General features: G+C 41.2%; 2 protein-coding genes across 2 annotated transcripts in view; both read left to right on the top strand.

Annotated features, from left to right (window-relative positions):
* The first annotated feature begins 249 nt into the window (after positions 1-249).
* The window catches only part of aass (aminoadipate-semialdehyde synthase), a 115554-nt gene continuing 93952 nt past the window's right edge, over positions 250-21851 (top strand). The window contains exons 1-4 of the mRNA XM_086299781.1: positions 250-399; positions 12858-13094; positions 15160-15336; positions 21636-21720. Of these exons, the coding sequence (XP_086155907.1) occupies positions 12876-13094; positions 15160-15336; positions 21636-21720 (481 nt within the window). The 5' untranslated portion in view covers positions 250-399; positions 12858-12875. The remainder of the gene's footprint in view (positions 400-12857; positions 13095-15159; positions 15337-21635; positions 21721-21851) is intronic.
* On the top strand, positions 6168-10603 carry LOC147325320 (E3 SUMO-protein ligase ZBED1-like). Its single transcript, XM_086302437.1, has 3 exons — positions 6168-6984; positions 7252-7601; positions 9618-10603. The coding sequence occupies exons 1-3, from the start codon at positions 6168-6170 to the stop codon at positions 9675-9677; spliced, it is 1227 nt and encodes a 408-aa protein (XP_086158563.1). The 3' UTR covers positions 9678-10603.

The following is a 21851-nucleotide window of genomic DNA, read 5'->3' as shown; positions in this document are numbered from 1 at the left end:
TTTGTGGATGCACGCATTTGTGAGTCCTCAAAATCTGCACAAAAATAATATTTGTAATTTTTACCCATGTTAGCTTACATATCTTACGCACGTACGCATTCGTAACACTAACGGTCATACCCTGTAGGACCTCTACCTCTGCTGGTTTCATTACGTTAGATTATATTACGTATCACATTGCATGTAGGTACGTACGGTAGAATGTTGTCATCTTACGTGAGGTTTTACTTTTTACTTTTATTTTGAAATAGTGACCGGAAGTAGCTTGGTTCAGCCTGTGCGCGTGCGAAGTAGTGTCTGCGTAAAGTTGAACGTCTTCTCACCTCCACTGTTTTCGGTGAATAGTCGCCAAATTTCATCGCCTGGACCCGTTGTGGTGTAGAGAAAGCAGTCAGTAAGGTGGGTTCGGGTAGCTGCAGCACGTCTAGCCCATTATCGAGCGCTTGAAATGTTAAGCGTTTTGAACAGAACTGACTCATGTGGTAACAGACTGTCGATTAAAGCCACACTGCTAGCTAAAATCAACGCCGAGGTCCACTTATACGTTTACTGATTTTACTGCTGTGTCTATGTTGTTAGATTTTTGACAATGATTGTTTGGTGTTGTGTGGTGTTCAACAAGCTTATCGATCACAAAGTAGTGCAATGTACTTCATATGCCGTGGTAATTAAGGCTCACTTAACAGAAGCATCCAATTTTGTTATTCTTACGTTTTCCGGAGCATTTCTAAAGTGTCTGGCAAATGCACTGAGGTGTTGTTTAGCCTTACTCTGACTTGGGCATGGCCCATGGGAAATGGCAGTTACATCAAAAATAATACAGAATAAAGCAGAATAATAGTACAGGACAAAACATGCATTTTAATCGTTTTAAAGTGTTGTGAAGTATATTCATTTTAATTGTTTACCAACCTTTTGCCTTAATGTAGAGTCCTCACAACAATAAGGCACTGAAGCCCAAGATTCAATGGAGAGTTACAAGAGATAACAAAACGCAGTCTGGTAACAATATTAAATGTGGTTTGTTCCACTGAGTGGTAAAAAAAAAAAAAGATATGGTTGTACACGGAATTTTTTTTTTTAAAGTTTCCCATGTACACATTATTTTTTTATGTTTAAATACTACTAGTATTTTAATTTGTATTACTTAATATTTGTATTTATTTCATTTTTATTCTGACAGTCTTATTGAATATTGTTAAAAATAAATTTTTTTCAAATTGATTTTCTAGGTCATTATTTTAATTTTTCGTGGGACAAGACAACAGGGTGATATTAAGGTGGGCAGACTTAAGCAGGTGAGGTACTGGAAACTAGAACAGGATATTTTCCCAGAGGACACAGAGATAAGAGTTATTTAAATAATCATTGACTAACTGACTAATCACAAAAAAACTAGCAGACTAGTCAACTACCAAAATCATTTTTAGCTGCAGCCCTACTGGTGAGACGCCATTTCCTCTCATGCTTAGGAGTACTCTGGTTTAAGGTGCGTGTTTGTGAGTTACACCAGGGAGTCAAGTACTTCTGATGTGAGGGTTTCTTTTTTTAGAGGAGCTACAATATCTAGAGTTGAATGCAGTGAAGAAGTAAAAATAATAACAAGATAATCAACCTCTGTGGGAGTAGCTTCAGGTAGCTGCTCTACAATTTTTTCCGCATTGAAGGCATTGAAGAAGATATCAGTGGATTAATTATATCCTTAAACTTGGTTACAGCGCATTCAGAAAGACATCTGCTGTGATGTAATCTATTCCATTGTGGTGTAATTAGAGCTGGGCGATATGAGATTTTTTCATATCACGATATGTTTTTTTCATTTCAGGCGATAACGATATCTATCACGATATAAGCCAAATAACTATATTTGTAAGATTTAAATGTGCCGTTGCTCACAAGTAAAATGTGAAATAATCAGCAGCTTGTTTTTATTTAAATATTTATTTCCCATAATAAGTTCAACAGGGTAGATGTACTTAAGGAACATGAGACTTTTTCAGATAAATAAAGGCAAATATTGCAAACTACACAAAAGGCAGCTGCTAAAGCGTTTAAGTTTCAAAATAGAACAAACGAAACAGACTAAATTGTCAATTCCACTTAGAAACAAAATATTAATTCTAAAAATAAATCTTAGTTTGTTTTACAGAAGAACAGACAAAATTGACTAACTTTTGTCAATATCAAATAAACTGAGAACTAAAAGGAAATTCTCAATCTCTCCTTGTTGTATAGCTGAGCTTTTCAAACAGTTACTTTAGTCTGACAAAAGCCGAATGACGAATTAGCGCTTCCAGTCAGACACTGAGGCTACGTCCACACGTACACGGGTATTTTTGAAAACGGAGATTTTCCGTTTTCGTTTTAAAAAATAATCCCGTCCACACATAAAGGCAGAAATGAAGGAAAACGCTGCTATGAACATGCCAAAGCAGCAGGTGGTGCTAGATTCCTAACCGTGCCGAAATGTTGGCCAATCAGAAGTCTAGAAGCCTCGGTGGGAAAAAGTAAACAAAGCTGGGGCATAGAAGCAGAACCGAGTCGTATGTGTGGAGGGACAGTAACTGTGTGTATGTGTAAGCATTTAAACACTGCAGAGAGTAGAATTAACAGTAACAGTATTGTAGAAATTCATTTCACCGAAACAATAACGTGGCGCACAATGTGACGCATTCACCAGTTTATTGTATTTCCAGACTTGCTTTCGGCACATTTACAGTGCACGCTACTCTGTTTTTTGTCAGACTTGAAATAGCCGAAATACCTTCACACTACGGAACTTCTATGGCTCTTCCGTTCGACAATCTCTCCGGCGTTGGAACCATCATCTGTTTTCTCTTCGGTCACGCTCGGTTGATTTTTCTAGTCGGCACACTCATTTCCTCCATTACGCGATGGCTCCATTACCCGCTGGCTGCTTCCCAAACAAACACACGTGCGGCTTGGCACTTGTGCTGTACGTAACAAGTCACGCGACGTGACGCTGTGGCTGTGATTGGTTCGGCTCTGCGCTACTTGATTTGGATTGGCTGACCTTTTTTTTTTTTTTTTTTTTTTTTTTTTAAGAGGACAAGAGCGGCGAGGTCTATCGCGATAGCTTAATTTCTCTATCGAGTAAAAGTTATATCGCGATACATATCGTTATCGTTCTATCGCCCAGCTCTAGGTGTAATCCATTATTGTAAATGTAAATGTTAGTAGGAAATGGATTGACAAAAGAGGGTTTTCAGGAAATAGTGTTAAATGATCAGTTTCTATGCCAAATGTCAGAACAAGATCTAGAGTGTGTCTAAAATAATGGGTGGGTTCTTTTGCATTTTGAATCAAGCCAGTTGACTAATGAAAGGTTAAATGCCGTGTTGAAGCTGTCATTTCCAGTATGTACATGGATGTAGGGCTGCCACAAATGATTATTTTGATAGTCGACTAGTCACCGATTATTTTTGTGATTAGTCAACCAATCAGATCATGCATCCATTGTATTTTAGTATTAGTATTTATTTATTTATTGTCATTGTCAAGAACAATGAAATTGCGTTTGGGGCTTCCATACAACCCAAAAAAAAAGAAGAAAATAATAAATACCCCTTAAAACCCAAGTGTACATATTTAACCCAGTGTGACTCCAATGCAATAAGACAATCCTTAGCAATAATGTTCGTAGAAATTCAGACAAAGACCTGAGAAACATGACAAAATACAACAATGCAACCCATTCAATATTATTGTACTGTGAGATATGATATCAGATATGATAGTTATCTATTTAAGAAAGAGGGGGGGGGGGGGGGGGTGGCAGGAGGGGGAAGAGAATAAAGATATGATGCACCAATGCAGACCAGTTCATTGCTATTAAGAAGTTGGATATGGTTATTGTCCGTGAGAGGGGGGCAGAGAGTTCAGGAGCCTCACAGCCTGTGGATACAGGCTGTTGGCCAGTCTGGATGTTCTGGCCTGTATAGACCTGTACCTTCTCCCTGAGGGCAGCAGATGGAAAAGGTGGCGCGCAGGGTGATGTTGGTCCCGCAGGATACTGTGCACCCTCCTCAGACAGCGAGTGGGGAAGATATTACTGATCTCTGGCAGACTTGTTCCAATAATTCTGCCAGCTTCTTTCACCACCCGCTGGAGTGCTTGCTGATCGGCCTTGGTGCAGCTGGGGAACCACACTAGAAATCCATACGTCAGAACGCTGCTGATGGCACAGTTGTAGAAGTTCAACATCAGAGATCTGGGAATGTGTGCGCTCCGCAGTCTCCTCAGGTAGTAGAGGCGCTGTTGGGCCTTCCGTACAACTGAGGTGATATGGTTGCCCCAGGACAGGTCCTCGGTCACAGTTACCCCCAAGAATTTAAAACTGCTCACCCTCTCCACCGCCTCACTGCCAATGAAGAGAGGCAGATGGTTGTTATGGCCCCTCTTCCGGAAATCTACAATGATCTCCTTGGTCTTTTTGGTGTTTAAGACCAAGTTATTGTCGTGGCACCATGACTCTAGTTGTTGCACCTCTGTCCTATAGTTTGTCTCATCATTGTTGGATATAAGTCCGAGCACTGTAGTGTCATCTGCAAACTTAACAATGAGATTGGACGCGCAGGAGGAAATACAGTCATGGGTGAAGAGAGTGTATAGCAGAGGGCTCAGAACACACCCCTGAGGGGCACCGGTGTTGACCACAAGGGTGGAAGAGGTGTTCTTACCCACTCTGACACTCTGTCTACGGTTAGTGAGGAAGTCCACAATCCAGTTGCACAGAGAGGAGTTAAGTCCCAGTTGGTGGAGTTTGGGACGGAGTTTGTATGGCCGGATGGTATTAAAAGCCGAGCTGTAGTCTACAAAGAGGAGCCGTGCATAGGTGTTCCTGTGTTCCAAGTGCTTCAGTAATGTGTGCAGCACTGTGGCGATCGCATCCTCGGTTGACCGGTTCTCCCTGTATGCAAACTGGTGCGAGTCCAGGGATGGTGGAAAAGCAGCTCTGATGTGTTTAATGACCAGTCTCTCCAGGCATTTGGCGGGAATGGGGGTGAGTGCCACAGGTCTGAAATCGTTCAGACATGTGACATTTGACTGTTTTGGGATGGGAACGATGGTTGCTGCTTTGAAACAGGATGGTACCAGTGAACAGGACAACGAGGTGTTATATATAGAGGTGAAGACGTCCGCCAGGTCCGCAGCACAGTCTTTTAGCACCCGGCCCAGCACTCCATCCGGCCCGGCCGCCTTCCTGGTGTTAATGCTCCGGAACACACGCCTCAGCTCATGAGTGCTCAGGACCGGAGCAGGGTCGGTTGAGGGGAGAGGGGACAGGACAGGGTCGGTGTTCTCCCTGTCAAAACGGGCATAAAAGAGATTTAGATCCTCAGCCAGAGTAGAACTGTCGGCTGAGGGTGATGGTGTTCTTCTTTTGTAGTCCGTGATAGCCCTGATGCCCTCCCAGACCTGCCTTGGGTTTGTGTTGTTCTCAAACCTGGCCTCGATACGCCTCCTGTGCTGCTGCTTGGCAGTCTTGATGCCTCTTCTCAGGTTGGCCCTGGCAGCACTGTATGCCTCCTGGTCCCCGGATTTGAAAGCGTTGTTCCTCGTTCGAATAAGTTGTTGAACTCCGTGTGTCATCCAGGGTGGATTATTAGGGAACACACGGAATCGTTTCCAAGTTGTTACATTGTCCATTGGATGTAAAACATACAGCCTATTGCACCAGCATGCGTCTGCTCTTATTTAACTATCATTAGCTTACAACTTGAAGTGTTTAAGGTATGTGCTAACTAAAAATAAAGACAAAATAATAGTTTATTAAACTTTTAATGAAATTTGTAGATTGTCTCGGTGGAGTTTAATAAACTCAGCCGTCTGCTCCTTGCTCCCTCAAATATAACAGGACAAATTCTCGACCATCTCACATTTCTGTTTAATCAGAAAACGTTAGGGCTGCTCAATTAATCGAATTTTAATCACGATTACGATCTGAGCTTTCAACGATCATTAAAAATGACTGAGCCGATTATTAGCACCTCGCAAGAGTAAAGCACGAGGGCGTGCTTTACTCTTGCGAGGTGGCAAATCGAGCGCACCTCTCTGCGTTTCGAACACGTGTCACATCAATTAAGAGTATCTGAGGAGAGCTAAGCAGACGTTATTTGGAGAGGATAATGGCTGCTAAAGAAAGAATGCCGTTGGTTGAAAAGCGAGGTAAAACTACTTCAGTGGTGTGGAAACATTATGGGTTCGCGGAGTCCGATGTGGATCAAGTCGATATAGTGTGTAAACTTTGCTACGGTGTTGTAGCTGCACCACAGGGCAACACTACAAATTTATTCAATCATTTGAAGACCGCTCACAAAGTGACATACGATCAAACAATGAAGGAGCATAGAGAAAAACCCTCAACAACACATGCTTCATCCTCACAGACCTCCATTCACGCTACCATGTACAACGCGACTAAATATCCCACCAGCTCCCAGAGACACAAGGAGATAACAAACACGGTAACGTTTTTCCTCGCCAAAGACCAATGCTCAATTAACACAGTGGACACCCCCGGCTTTAAGAAACTAATCAACACTTTGGACAAATGGTATAACTTGCCATCTCGTCACTATTTTAGTCGAGTGGCGATTCCCGCTTTATATGACGAGTGTCATGATGGTGTCGCAAAGGAAGTGCCTACAGCCCAATATTTTGCCACCACAACGGACTTGTGGTCAAGCCGCACCATGGAGCCGTATTTGAGCCTCACAGTACATTTCATTGACATGGATTTCAACATGAAAACGAAATGTCTCCAGACATCCTTTTTCCCAGAAGACCACACAGGACAGAACATAGCTGCAGGTCTGAAACAAGCACTGGCTACGTGGGATCTGGAGGAGAGTAAACTCGTCTGTATAACCACAGACAACGCTGCAAATGTCATACTGGCTGCAGAACTGAATGGCTGGATGAGGCTCCAGTGCTTTGGGCACAGATTACATTTGGCCATAGGTGAGTAGGCCTAATTCCTACTGAATATGATGCATAATGTGATTTTCTTTCAATAAGTATACAACATAATGCTTCGAATGAATATAATAAATGAAAAACAATTTAAATTCAGAGATACTTTTATTCATTCTCACAGTCAAACACATTTTCTATGAATTATACAAACACATAAATAAGCTACCATCACTTTTTCTTATTCATTCACACTCAAGGAAATGACAGTCATCATCCTGATAATGCTTGTTTATATTTTTTATGTTCTTATAGAAAGAGCCATGAAAGATCACAGGATTGAGCGTGCAGTGGGGGTCTGCAAAAAAGTGGTCAGCACCTTTTCATTCAGTTGGAAAAAAAAGAGAGAGCTGAAAAAGGCACAGATAGACCTCAAACTGCCAGACCACTCCTTAAAGACTGAATGTCCAACCAGATGGGGATCTAGGCAGGCCATGGTTTCCAGAGTCCTTGAGCAGCAGAAGGTCATTGCCCATGTCCTCTCCCAAGACAAAGGAACCAGGCACCTCATCCCCTCATGGCAGGACATTGATGTCCTTGAGGCCATCAACAAGACCTTGGGACCTCTGGTTGAATTCACTGATGCACTTTCTGAAGAGAAATATGTGAGTGTGTCTTTAATAAAACCAACACTCCACCTATTTAACAACTCAGTCTTGGCTGAGCAAGATGATGACACAGACCTCTCAAAATGCATCAAGAGGAGAATACTGGAGTACCTAAATGAAAAGTATGGTGACTCACCAACACAAGAGTTGCTTGACATGGCCACTGTCCTGGACCCAAGGTTCAAACTGAGATACAGTGGGGCAAAAAAGTATTTAGTCAGCCACCGATTGTGCAAGTTCCCCCACCTAAAATGATGACAGAGGTCAGTAATTTGCACCAGAGGTACGCTTCAACTGTGAGAGACAGAATGTGAAAAAAGAAATCCATGAATCCACATGGTAGGATTTGTAAAGAATTTATTCGTAAATCAGGGTGGAAAATAAGTATTTGGTCAATAACAAAAATACAACTCAATACTTTGTAACATAACCTTTGTTGGCAATAACAGAGGTCAAACGTTTACTATAGGTCTTTACCAGGTTTGCACACACAGTAGCTGGTATTTTGGCCCATTCCTCCATGCAGATCTTCTCGAGAGCAGTGATGTTTTGGGGCTGTCGCCGAGCAACACGGACTTTCAACTCCCGCCACAGATTTTCTATGGGGTTGAGGTCTGGAGACTGGCTAGGCCACTCCAGGACTTTCAAATGCTTCTTACGGAGCCACTCCTTTGTTGCCCGGGCGGTGTGTTTTGGATCATTGTCATGTTGGAAGACCCAGCCTCGTTTCATCTTCAAAGTTCTCACTGATGGAAGGAGGTTTTGGCTCAAAATCTCACGATACATGGCCCCATTCATTCTGTCCTTAACACGGATCAGTCGTCCTGTCCCCTTGGCAGAAAAACAGCCCCATAGCATGATGTTTCCACCCCCATGCTTCACAGTAGGTATGGTGTTCTTGGGATGCAACTCAGTATTCGTCTTCCTCCAAACACGACGAGTTGAGTTTATACCAAAAAGTTCTACTTTGGTTTCATCTGACCACATGACATTCTCCCAATCCTCTGCTGTATCATCCATGTGCTCTCTGGCAAACTTCAGACGGGCCTGGACATGCACTGGCTTCAGCAGCGGAACACGTCTGGCACTGCGGGATTTGATTCCCTGCCGTTGTAGTGTGTTACTGATGGTGACCTTTGTTACTTTGGTCCCAGCTCTCTGCAGGTCATTCACCAGGTCCCCCCGTGTGGTTCTGGGATCTTTGCTCACCGTTCTCATGATCATTTTGACCCCACGGGATGAGATCTTGCGTGGAGCCCCAGATCGAGGGAGATTATCAGTGGTCTTGTATGTCTTCCATTTTCTGATGATTGCTCCCACAGTTGATTTTTTCACACCAAGCTGCTTGCCTATTGTAGATTCACTCTTCCCAGTCTGGTGCAGGTCTACAATACTTTTCCTGGTGTCCTTCGAAAGCTCTTTGGTCTTGGCCATGGCGGAGTTTGGAGTCTGACTGTTTGAGGCTGTGGACAGGTGTCTTTTATACAGATGATGAGTTCAAACAGGTGCCATTCATACAGGTAGGGGACAGAAAAGCTTCTTACAGAAGACATTACAGGTCTGTGATTTTCCTTGTTTGAGGTGACCAAATACTTATTTTCCACCCTGATTTACGAATAAATTCTTTACAAATCCTACCATGTGAATTCATGGATTTTTTTTCACATTCTGTCTCTCACAGTTGAAGTGTACCTCTGGTGCAAATTACTGACCTCTGTCATCATTTTAAGTGGGGGAACTTGCACAATCGGTGGCTGATTAAATACTTTTTTGCCCCACTGTATGTAAGCGAGGTCAGCCAAGAGACAATAAAAGCCAGACTGACAATGGAAATGAAGTCCATCATGGTATTTATAAAGATACTAAACATATATCTATCCATCTATCTATCCATCTATCTATCATTATTTATAGTAATTATTTAAGGATTGTATTTTAGAATGCCAAACCCGAGACAGATAAAACTGGTTCCTCATTCTGTGTTGCTGTCATTTTATATTTGTCCCATTAAAGGAGGCTATAGTGATGGGGACACCCGTTGGTAACACGGAGGTTGCTGATAATGGTGCATAAAACCAAAAGAAGAGGAAAAAGGGCCTAAGCAGCTTCTTTAAGGCCCCTCACAGCACAGCTCCAGGTGCAGAACATGTTCTTCAACTGGACCAGGCCATAGCTTTTGAGCTTCAGGCCTACCTCCAGGCAGGGACCCTGGACACAGAGGAAGACCCACTGGGGTGGTGGAAGCTATCACAGAACCTCTTCCCACGACTCTCCATCCTGGCAAAGAAATATCTTTGCATCCCAGCCACAAGTGCCTCATCAGAAAGGGTCTTTAGCACTGGTGGAAATGTTGTCAACTGCCTGCGTGCATCCCTGAAGCCTGATCATGTCAATAGGCTGGTGTTTTTGGCTAAAAACCTTTGAAAGGTTGCAGGAACCATGTTTTGTTGAGCCATTTTGAGATTGTATGGGACTCGGGCCTACTAGTTTTTATTTATTTCTTATAAAAGGTACTACTTTCAGTGTTTAATTTTATTTTTGTTCAGGCAGCAACTTTAGTTGACATACCTCAATGTCAGTTTGATGCAATTGTGCATTGTGTGGCTACACAGCTTGCCTTGATGTTTGGTTATTTGTATGCATAAATATTATGCAGTAGTTTGAAGTTCACTAAACATTAATGTTTACATCTTTTTATTTATTTTTTATATTGCAAACATTTGGACGGTTATCAGAATTTGCACATTGTTTTATATTATTTTTTGACAATCTTTAAAGCAATTATTCAATGCATTGTTATTGTTAAATAAATATCGTGAAATAATCGTGATCTCAATTTCATTGAAAATAATGGTGATTATCATTTTTGCCATAATCGAGCAGCCCTAGAAAACGTCAGAGCACTTTTGTAAATATGTGATGTCTTGATAAATCGAGCAGATATTTGAAGTTTACACAGCTACCTTCTTGCCTGAAAATATCTTAAAAGTTTATTTTGTGACTCAGAAAGAGAAATATTAAAACTAAGTAGCTGCCATCATCGTTGGAAACTGGGGGTCCAGTCCCTGGCTATCGAGGCTGGGTATCGGAACATTATCTCGCTGGTGGGGGAAGGAATCTGGGCCCTTTCTCAATTCTAAGTACGGAAGTATGTACTCGCGTTCTCGGCGAGACCGGACTTGCCTGGACCGCACGGGAGTACGGACTTGCCGAGAACACGAGCACGGACTCGTGATTTGTACAACTGGAACACCAGCGTACATGATGATGTCACAGGTCCGGAGTTTTTACTGCTGTCCCCTCTTAATTTAACTGTGAGTAATATGTTATGAAGCTTAACTTTAATCACAGACAAACCGATTTACTCAGGAACAAATAAAACACTGAAATAAACCAAACATTAACATTTAGAAGTGATCTAAGTTACTTATATATCATGTTTAACCTCAGTAGCGAAATCTCTATTAATAAAAATAGTGTACATGTATGTCTTAATAAAAACAAGCAGGTGAGATGTTAGAACGCCTTTATTTTTATTTTAGTACAATAGACAGCTGCTGGGGTTTGGGGTTTGTTTAACCTGAGTAGTGAAAAGACCACGGGGGGGTTGAAAACAATGTGCCGGGAGTCCGCTGTTCTCGCCGGCTCTAATGATCCTCGACCTCGCTGTTTTCTTTGGAGCTGGCAGGTCACAGACGTCTCCGAAAACGTTGGAGCGCGTTTGGAAATATATGATATCTTGATAAATCGAGCAAATATTTGAAGTTTACACAGCTACATTCTCGCTTGAAAATAACTTAAAAGTTTATTTTGTGACGCAGAAAGAGTAATATTTAAAAGTTTTCAACCCCGCTCGTCCGCCATTGCTGCGTTTGAGTTTTGGACGAAATGCATTCTGGGATATTTAGTTGTACCAAGTCCACACAAGTCCCCACCGATGCATGCTCGATAAAACGGGCGGAGCGAGAACACATCCGGGACTTTTTTGCGTTCTCGGCTTGATGCGTACTTTGAATTGGAACAGTACTTGGTCTCCGACTGATGACGTATCACGAATACGCACAAGTACGCATATTGAGACAGGGCCCTGTACTAGTGCATGAGATTGAGAGATACTGGCTAGATATAGTCGGGCTCACCTCGACCCGTGGCTTGGGCTTGGGAACTATTGTAATGGGCTCTGTTTCAGTCTGCCCTCGGTGAGAGGCAACCCCAGAATATCCATGGGTGGGTATTCTTGTATCCCATCAATTTGCTACCAGTACACTGAGGTTCTCATTGTGCATGAGAGGGTTGCTCCACTTACCCAAACGGAACACTGACTGTCATTTGAGTTTATGTGCCAAAGAACAGTTTAAAATACCCAGCGTTCTTGGAGTCACTTGGTGGGGCGTTTGAGGGTGCTCCACCTGCTGACACCCTTGTCCTACTGGGAGACTTCAACAATGACTTAGGCAACAACCTAAAATTATACTCAAAACAGAAAAACAAGAAAAACAACTGATGTTAAATGATGCCTTTAAGCCTACAAGGGTCCATTCTACAATTGTTTGTTGAATATAAACACCATTTCATGCTGATATTGCACTTCCTTTGTTTTTCAGATATCCAAATTTAAAATATCGGTATCTAAAATAAAAAGGTGGCATCGTGCCATCCTCAGTTCCAACTAGTGACAATAGTGACGATTAGTCATATGAACGACTAGTCACACACATCTCTAGTTCAAACACAACGGTCCATAAGTACATGTGGCACCAAAACACCCCAGATTGCAGGTCAGGTCAGGTAGATCAGATTGTAAGGGAGGATGCACCCATACATATAGAAAGTGTTTGATGGGAATGCCTGGCAGCTGAAACAAAAGCTCGGGTGTGGAAGGAGTTTGGTGAGGCCATAGAACAAGAGTACTTGCTCAGAGAATTATTTGATTGCTGGGGTTTTTGTCTGTATTATTGTAGGGTCTTTACCTTATCATAATAATGATAAAGTAACAATAATCACTTTGAGGTATTTGGTGTTATATAAATAAAACTGAAGTGAGTATTATCAATAATAATAAAGTATTGTAGTTGTTAAAAATAATTTAAATGTTATAACATGTTAATATGATTCCTGGTCTGGAAGAACAGCTTCCTTGTGAGCTCATGTCACTTCTCTCCCAGCAGCAAATTTTTTGACCTTTCAGCCACACTCTCCCTAGCCTCGTCACAGGTTGCCCTTTCTATTTCTGTTTCTCTTCTTTTAATTCAGGCAGGAGGAGGTGAAGTCATGTTCCGAATCCTCCATCATCAAGGTAAGGGAATGTGCACCAGTCTCAGGGCCCAGCGGCGCTATGAGCACCACAGGGCCATCATGGCTATACGTCGCGAGGATGTCAATCCCTGGGAGAGGAGGGCGCCACTGGCACCACGACATGTCAAAGAACTCACAAATGCTGGCGTAAAAGTCCTGGTACAGCCATCCAACCGCAGAGCTATTCACGAGAAGGTGAGAGAAGGAATACTTTGTTTAATTTTCACTTCTTCAGGTGGTGTTGTTTTGATTTTCAGATCTATGAAGGTAGTATTTAATATCTTGACGCATGCTCGATCATACAAGTAAGGAAATCCCAAAAAGTTGATTCTGTTCATCTGAACATAACGTCTTCAGTGGGAGAAACGTTTCGTTACTCATCCAAGTGACTCCTTGAGTCTCAGCTGAATGCAGGTTTCCCCAACGTTATAAACAGTACCTTTGCATAATGACTGAAATTAGCACCACTGACGATCAATGACCTTTGAGGTGAGGTTCTTGATCATTAATATCAATAATAATATCAATAATATAAAGAGGGTTTACCTTTAAGACCCATTGTCTGTATAATCAACTCGGTCACCTATAACATCTCAAAGTTTCTGGCTTTGATCCTCAAGCTGTTGGTAAGCAGCTCTGAACACCATGCAGAACACTTTTGATTTTGTTGAGAAGATGAGAGCTGTCATTATGCAGGCAGATGGTTTCATTTGATGTTCACCGACCAAGTACGTTTGCTCTTGGAACTATGTCTTCATTCCACATATTTCACATTCAAGGATCACTACTACAGGCAGAAACATGAGTGTGCCATGGGCTCCCTAGTTTTAACTATTGTGGCCAACTTGTACATGGAAGAAATGGAACAGAGTGCTCTGTTATCCTACCCTGAAACGCCACCAAGTCATTGGTTCAGGTATGTGGATCACACCTGGGTGAAAATCAAATCTCAGGACGTACCACAATTCACGGATCACATTAACTCGGTGGACCAACACATCAAATTCACCAGGGAGGATATGAAAAGTGGCAGGTTAGCCTTCTTAGACTGTAAGATTTCCATCAGTAATGAGGGACATTTAAAAGTTGATGTGTACCGTAAACCAAAAAGCTTTTAAGTATTTAAGGTTTGACTCTCATCATCCACTGGAGCACAAACTGGGCATCATCAGGAAGCTACAACACAGAGTGAACACCATCCCCACAGACACAGCGGCCAGGGAAGCAGAAGAACAGCACATCAAGAAGGCCCTGAGTAAATGTGGTTATCCCAGCTGGACATTTGTCAAAGCTGGGAAGGCGCCAAAAGAAAGCTCCAGCCGATCCAGGAGAGAAGGACAACTGCTGCCTAAGCGAAAAACCCGTAGTGATCCTTTATGTGTCAGGAGTATCGGAACAGCTGTGACATGTTTTCTCTAAACGCCACGTTTCTGTGACTTTCAAACCCCAAAACACGCTGCGGCAAAAATTCGTCCATCCCAAGTATCGGGTCCCCTGACACAGACAGAGTAATATAGTGTACTCTGTTAAGTGCCAGGAGGATTGCCAGGATTTATACATCGGGGAAACCAAACAACCTCTAGCAAAGCGGATGGCACAACAGCGAAGAGCTAACTCATCAGACCGCAGTCTGTTTACACCTACAGGCCAGTGGACACTCTTTCAATGATGAGGATGTACACATCCTGGACTGGGAGGAACGCTGGTTTGAGCGCGGAGTCAAGGAGGCCATTTACATGAAAAAGGAAAGACCATCTCTGAATCAAGGAGGGGGCCTAAGGCCACAATGCTGTTATTGCAGCCATTCCCCAACTCTCTGTGAATTGTACTCATGGCAGTGACCATAGATTAATGGTTTTTGAGCAGTGGTTGTTGATCAGTGGTCATGACAATTTGCATAGTAATGATCAAGCTGACCTCACAGCTCATTATTTGTCAGTGGTTCTAGTTTCAGTCATTGTGCAAATGTACTGTTTATAAGGATTGGGAAACCTGCAGTCAGCTAAGACTGAAGAAGTCACTCGGGGGAGTGATGAAATGTTTCTTCCACTAAAAATGCTACGTCCAGATTAACAGAATCAATTTTTTTGGATAGTATTTAGCGATTTTACATTTGGTGACTTTTAGGCATCTTTGCTTCCTCTAAAAACATATTGTACCTATAAAATGTATAGCTTATGGGACTAAAAATACAGACAAACTTGAAGACACATTAAAAACATTTTGTAAGCCATAACATTTAGACCGTACTTTCTTTCAGTACTATATGAAGGCAGGGGCTATCATTCAGGAGAACATTGCAGATGCATCACTGATAATTGGAGTGAAGAGGCCGCCGGAGGAGAAGATCATTCCCAAGAAGACGTACGCTTTTTTCTCACACACCATTAAAGCTCAGGAAGCCAACATGGGGCTCTTGGATGACGTACTGAAAAAGGTAAGCCCTAAAATACCCTGCAGTGGTCCTGCTTTTCAGTCAGTTTATTTATGTTTCCAGTTAGGGGTAGGCGATATATCGAATATACTTGATGGTATCACGAGTTTTTCCAAATATGATGGTTAAAATGGCTTTATCGTAACCATCAAGTATAAATTGCCATGGCAATATTAAGCTGTCTGCATTTAATTCGCTGAGTTTTTTTTCTCAGCGAATTACATCATTAATCCCCCCTCCTAACCGGAAAGTTTTCTACCTGACACACTGCACTGAGCATGTGTGTTTATTAGGGGTGCAACGATACACAAAATTCACGGTTCGGTACTTTGGTGTCACGGTTCGATATTTTTTTCGATACAAAAAAAATGTTCATACCTTTTTAATTTGTCATTTATTAAATTTTCACGGCACATTCCGCACCACATCTGTTCGTTCATCATTTGTTTGAAGCCAGCTCACCTCCTGCAACTACTTTTCCGAGAATACGTGCTTCTTTTGTGGTTCGGACTCCTTCTGACATTTCTTTGGAGGTGGAGGAACATCACAGTAATTGCTTAAAGGAGCTTCTTCGACATCTTTAAGAGTTCTAAACAAATGTCTGTCCTCCTCCAGAAAATCTTATGTACGCAAACACGCGTTGCAACTTCTTATCTTGTGCATGTTTTTTATTTTGACAGCGAATGCGCACCTGCGGACCACTTATGTGCACTTATGTAATTGAGCATTGCGTGGCACATCCGACATACTGTTTTACTTTAGCGCTTACCTTCAGGGTCATACGTCACATGAAAACCAAAATAGTTCCAAACGCCACATCTGAATGAGGGTGGGGGAGGTTCAATTTGCCATGTTGCAAGGAGAGCTTAACTTCTGTCTCGCTAGCTTGCCCTGCGCTCACTGAATCTGCGTTCGACTACTCCGCCTAGGCTGCACTGTCGAGCGCAGATTCACTGAGCGCTCAACACAGACAGCATAGTCAGAAGGAAAGTTGATAAAATAAATTAAAAAATGTTGTATTGTTCGATGCATATGCGTACCGAACCGAAAGCACTGTATCGAACGGTTCAATATCGATATGAGTATCGTTGCACCCCTAGTGTTTATATACTACCAGGTGGGGAAAAACATGGCGACAGCAGGAGTTTTAGATGAGTGAGATAATGAGACTCTCTGTCGTTTAGATTTCACAACAGTGTCGAACAAAATGTGGTAATTTGCAAAACATCCTCTAAAAATATTGCCGCAAAAGGTAGCAGCACCACAAATGTATTCCACCAGCTGAAAAGTCATCCACTGCAAAATGAAGCCTGTTTTAAACTCTGCATGTCAGCGTCTCCCCACACACCAAAGAAAACGTTAAATGAACCAGCTGTGACACCTGCGACTGTTCTTGGTCACTCTGTTTTAGTCACTGTCTAGGCTTATGTTTCTGTAATTTGAGGTGATCACATTTTTTATAATAACCTTATAGGTTAGAAGCACAAAAGAGAACCTTTTTAATTTAACTGTTTTGTTTTGTCTCATGAATTCTTGCTTGCTGTAAATTTTTGTTGCTATGATCTTTTGTTTGTTAAAGGTCTAGTGTTGACCACAGAGAGACTTACTGTGACAGTATTGTCATCTGTAAAAAAAAAAAAAAACCTCTGTGTGCAACTGATGGTTAAAACATGATTTCTTTTATTCAAAGTAGAAAAAAATATTGAGTGGTCGATTTGAATGAGTATACCAGTGCAATTTTAGGCACTATATGATTGAAAATAACATTTGTTTTTGGAGGCTATTTAAACATATTGTGATATAGATTGTGATATAGCCAAAAACATTGTGATATTATGTTTTCCTCATATTGCCCAGCCCTGTTTCCAGTATACAACTGTAAATGATGCAGGGAAAGTCTGTATTTATCTGAGGTACAAGAAGTTCCTCCCAAGCATTCTTTGGTGTCTTTTCTCTTCTTTTGCTAGCCTTGAAATAACTTTTTTTAAACGGTATGAGTTTTTCTTTTTTTAAGTAATATGCTTAGTCAAAGACAAAGGTGGGCAGTGTGGTGGTCAGCACTTTTTCCTTACAGCAAGAAGATCCTAGGTTCAAGAACTCAACAGCGTGAGGGTTTAAGGCAGGATTTAGATGTACGTGTTGCTTCAACACTTGACAGTGGTTGCACCTGTCATTTGGGGTTGTCTTTGTTAAAAGGACTATTATAAGCAACAACAAAAAATGTAATGCAAGCTAACTGTGCTCTGATCACCAAACTAGCTGCTGGTTACAAACTTTATTCATGTACAACAGACTGATTATTCATTGCAGTGATTGGCTGTTTTGTTTTGGGAGCAAAATTCCACAAGCAGTTATGTTGCTCTCTGTGAATATTTTAATAACCTAAATCGATTAATTGAGATGTTGCTGCTTGAGTAGCTGAACTCTTCTCAAGTTTCAGTTCAAGCACTGTAGACAAAGTGAAGCAATTCTATGATCACTCTTCACAAGGTCAATGACAGGCATGAGTGTTGAAACCTGAAACCAAGACTCGCCTGACACACATTTTCCATTTTCCAGCATGTGTTTTATTTTTGTTGTGATTCAATCCCAACAGCAGTAGAGACCTGCAGGTTCTCCTCTCTCTCTCTCTCTCTCTCTCTCTCTCTCTCTCTCTCTCTCTCACTCTCTCACACACACACACACACACACACACACACACACACACACACGTGATGTGATATCAATTTTTGGGATAAAAAGCCAACACCTTTAATTTCAGTCCTTTCAATCACCTGCTCAGACTGTCAGGGCTCTGTGTGCGGGCTGGTGGAGATGTGGATCCAAGTGCATGACTCTGAGACGGAGATATAACTGAAAACCACAGCTTTATTGCTGGCACCAACAAAAAAGAAACCAAACATGAAAACACTAACTGGAACACACAGGCAGGATCTGAGGGTACGACGCGACACTGAGCACGGGAAAACACAGGGCTTACACAGGGTAATGATGAGGGAATGGACAACAGGAGGGAGACACAACTGGGAGAGATCAGGGCTGATGAGACAGGGGGAACAAAGCTGCACACACTAACATAAGACAAAGACTTTCACAATAAAACAGGAAACATGAATCACTACTCAAAACCCAAGCAAATCATAATTCAGAGAAAAACCAAACATAAGAACTAATCTCTTAACAAGAATAACTGAAACAGAGATTATAATAATAATCAACAAAGCACCAGAGAAACATAAAGAACCCATCATTCAAAAAATAAACCAAAACATAATAAACTCAAAATGCTGGGTCGAATCGCCCCAGAACGGTGACACAGACAGTTTAAATGTTAATGAAAACAAGCTTGTTAACTGCTTCCAGCAATGACTGTTTTCATTTTTTGACACATTAACACCAAAACTGGATTAAGATCAAGTTAAAACCAAAGCTGTCATAGTTCACAAGCTTTGCGTCTGTTAAGTTTTTCATGAACTTGCTGTAGCCTGACAGCAGCGGTCCTCTCTCAGTAGAGAGTCGCATCTCACAGTATGTGAGGGTAAGACTGAAATAAAACCTTGATTATTCTTTATATCTCCTGGGTTCTCCTTGGGTCTAAACATCATTGTAAATGGCCTGTATTTATATAGCGCTTTACTAGTCCCTAAGGACCCCAAAGCGCTTTACATATCCAGTCATCCACCCATTCACACACACATTCACACACTGGTGATGGCAAGCTACATTGTCATCAGACAGTGAGCATGACAGTCTGTGCTGATTTCTGCTCATCTTCCTGTTTTTTTTTTTATTTTTATGGGCAGACACTTCTGTAGAGATTTACCATTAGAATGCAAAAATTGCACATGTAGCCAAATGGTTGACTTCACCCTTATGATGTCTACAACCATCCATGTTGCACAATGTAATCACTGCTTAAAGGGGGACATGGATTTGCATGATTTGATTCGTTAATATAGAATATAAATAAAATCTGTTACTCTGTATTATTATAGATTAAGTTGTCATATTTAAATGAAGTGGTATATAAAGTAATGAAAATTATTTAGTATAAGTATAGAAGAACCAGTGAAACTATACAAAAGGAATAATTGATGGAACCATGAATTCGGCTCTTTACTGAAAAAGGAGATTGTTTCCTGAAGGAGAATGTTTGGCTGTCAGTTTGTGCCCTGAAACTCAAGGACACTTGGGCTATGCAGCAGGTCAATGATCCAAAACACACCAGCAAGTCTACCTCTGAATGGATCAAAGAATACAAAATCAAAGTTTTGGAGTGTCCTAATCAATGTAGGATTGAGTTACTATTTGTTTCATTTAATTGTATTAAGTTAAATTAGATTTAACGCGGTTTGACAGGGTGAAACAATCTTAGTCACAAGTCCAAACAATGACAATAAAAGATCCATTGGTTATGACTTATTAGATTTGGAAAGGTGGGAGGACAAGAAATTGGGATCACTATCAGGAGACTGATCAAGGATTATAAAATTGGATTAAATAAAGACATTGCTTCACGGAGCCACTGAGTGTGGTACAGGGCACTGTTTTCCAGAAGAAGAGTAGGTGTTGTGTTGCCAATAATAAGGTGAATTTATTAATAAAGAAAACAATAATAAGATAAATGGTAAGAACTCCAATTGACTAATCGATATATGAGAAAGGTAACGTAAAACTTGACATTTATTGAAGCTATTGATTTTAAGTATAAAAAATTGATAGACAGCTTTAGATAGGTGAATCCTGAAATTGTATAAAGAGAGGTGGGTGTGAATCGAGGTTTACATTCCAACACTTGTTCAGGCTAATTCCCAGCTCTCTCTCCCATGCAGATTTAACATTGGATGGTGAGGAATAAACAGATGAAAGGAGTCTACCATATATCTGAGAGAGAAATTACTTTTGATGGGGATCGGAGCATAGGAGTTTTTCCCACAGGTGTTGGGGAGTTTAAAATGATTGGTATTCACTTTGAAAAATCTAAAAACAAAATACACTAAAATGCAAAATAAATAATAAAGACATAAATAAAGAAAACCCATAAATGACTATGTGTCCAAACTTCTCAACAAATAATGAAAACTGATTCAGATTTCTAGCTGTTGCTACTAGGGATAGGTATTGATAAGATTTTCACGATTCCGATTCCATTTTCGATTCTGTTTAACGATTCGATTCTTTATCGATTCTCTTATCGATTCTTTTTAAAAAAGGAGAACACTAAGGTCGATTAGCTTAGAACTTTGTTTTATATCTTCTCTTTGAACAAGATAGAAATTTAGGAGTAACATGGCCTTACAAACCCAGCAGTGAGATCTTAAGAGATCCACAGCCTACGGCTTTTCAATGGGGTGTCACAGGGTCCCCAGGAAAAAAATTGTAAATGTAAAATAATAAAATAAATATTCTTCTGTAGCAATAACAAAGTATAACATAAATTATTCTGTAGCAATTACACAAGAATATCCAGTAATGTCCCTGCCTACAATTAAACACATTCACTTACCGAAAATCGGGGGCATCTGCTGTGGCAAATGGGTGCAAGCCTTTTACCACAAACTTGGTCACTGCTCGGTGACATTCGTCTATCCTGGCCTGAAAGGAGACGCTACTGGTAGACTGCAGTGACAACTGCCAGCATCTGAGCCAGCTAGACTCTGTCTGTCTCTCTCATCATGGTCACCTAAATGCACAGTAATGGCAGGTTTTGTAATAAGGCAGATTGCGCTAACATAATATGCACTGTTAGTTGATTATTTACCTGCTGCATTAACGGGAGTGGATGTGCAAACGTTACCGCTGCTGCTGGATTGAGATTCACGAGTCCGTAGCGGAATTAAAAACACGACATTCATTTAAGGTTATCGCGTGTTTTGTGAGCAAATGCTTTTGCATATTCGTAGTGTTTCCTCCCTTAAATGAAATATCTACTTTGCAAGTATTGCAAGTTGCCCTGTTGTCATCTGTTCTCATAAAGTATAACCAAACTTTTTAGCGTTTGAGCCGCTTGTTTCCTGCCAGGTAAATGATGCTCTGCAACGTGGTGACGTCATTCGGGGCAACTGGAATCGATAAGGGAATTGTTTGCGAAAATGGCAAACAATTCCAAGGAATTGAAACAGTGGGAACCGGTTCTCAACAAGAACCGGTTTTCGATACCCATCCTTAGTTGCTACTCAACTAATGATTTTGATGTACAGTAAATAAAGAAATACAGCATACTCTGCCGAAGGCTGGATTTCATTTTCCATTTAAATTCACACTCTTCAAAAACACTAACAAAGTTTCTTTTGTCTGTGCAGGAGATCAGGCTCATTGATTATGAGAAGATGGTTGATGCTAATGGTTACCGGATTGTAGCATTTGGCCAGTGGGCTGGTGTCGCAGGTAAGAAAGGCTGCTGGGATTCCTAATCTTGTTAATTATTTCCCCGACTGTGTAGAAAGAGTTGCACTGTAGCAAACTTTGGGATCAGTGAAGATCAGGTCAGATCATGGACAGAAGTGAATCATTCGTAA

Source organism: Aulonocara sp. 'chitande type north' Nkhata Bay, linkage group LG7 (genome assembly GCF_057382095.1).
Source record: "Aulonocara sp. 'chitande type north' Nkhata Bay isolate Kocher_YH1m ecotype deep benthic linkage group LG7, A_spYH_male_GT1.1, whole genome shotgun sequence".
Lineage (NCBI taxonomy): Eukaryota > Metazoa > Chordata > Actinopteri > Cichliformes > Cichlidae > Aulonocara > Aulonocara sp. 'chitande type north' Nkhata Bay.
This window is presented reverse-complemented; position numbering and strand designations above follow the sequence as displayed.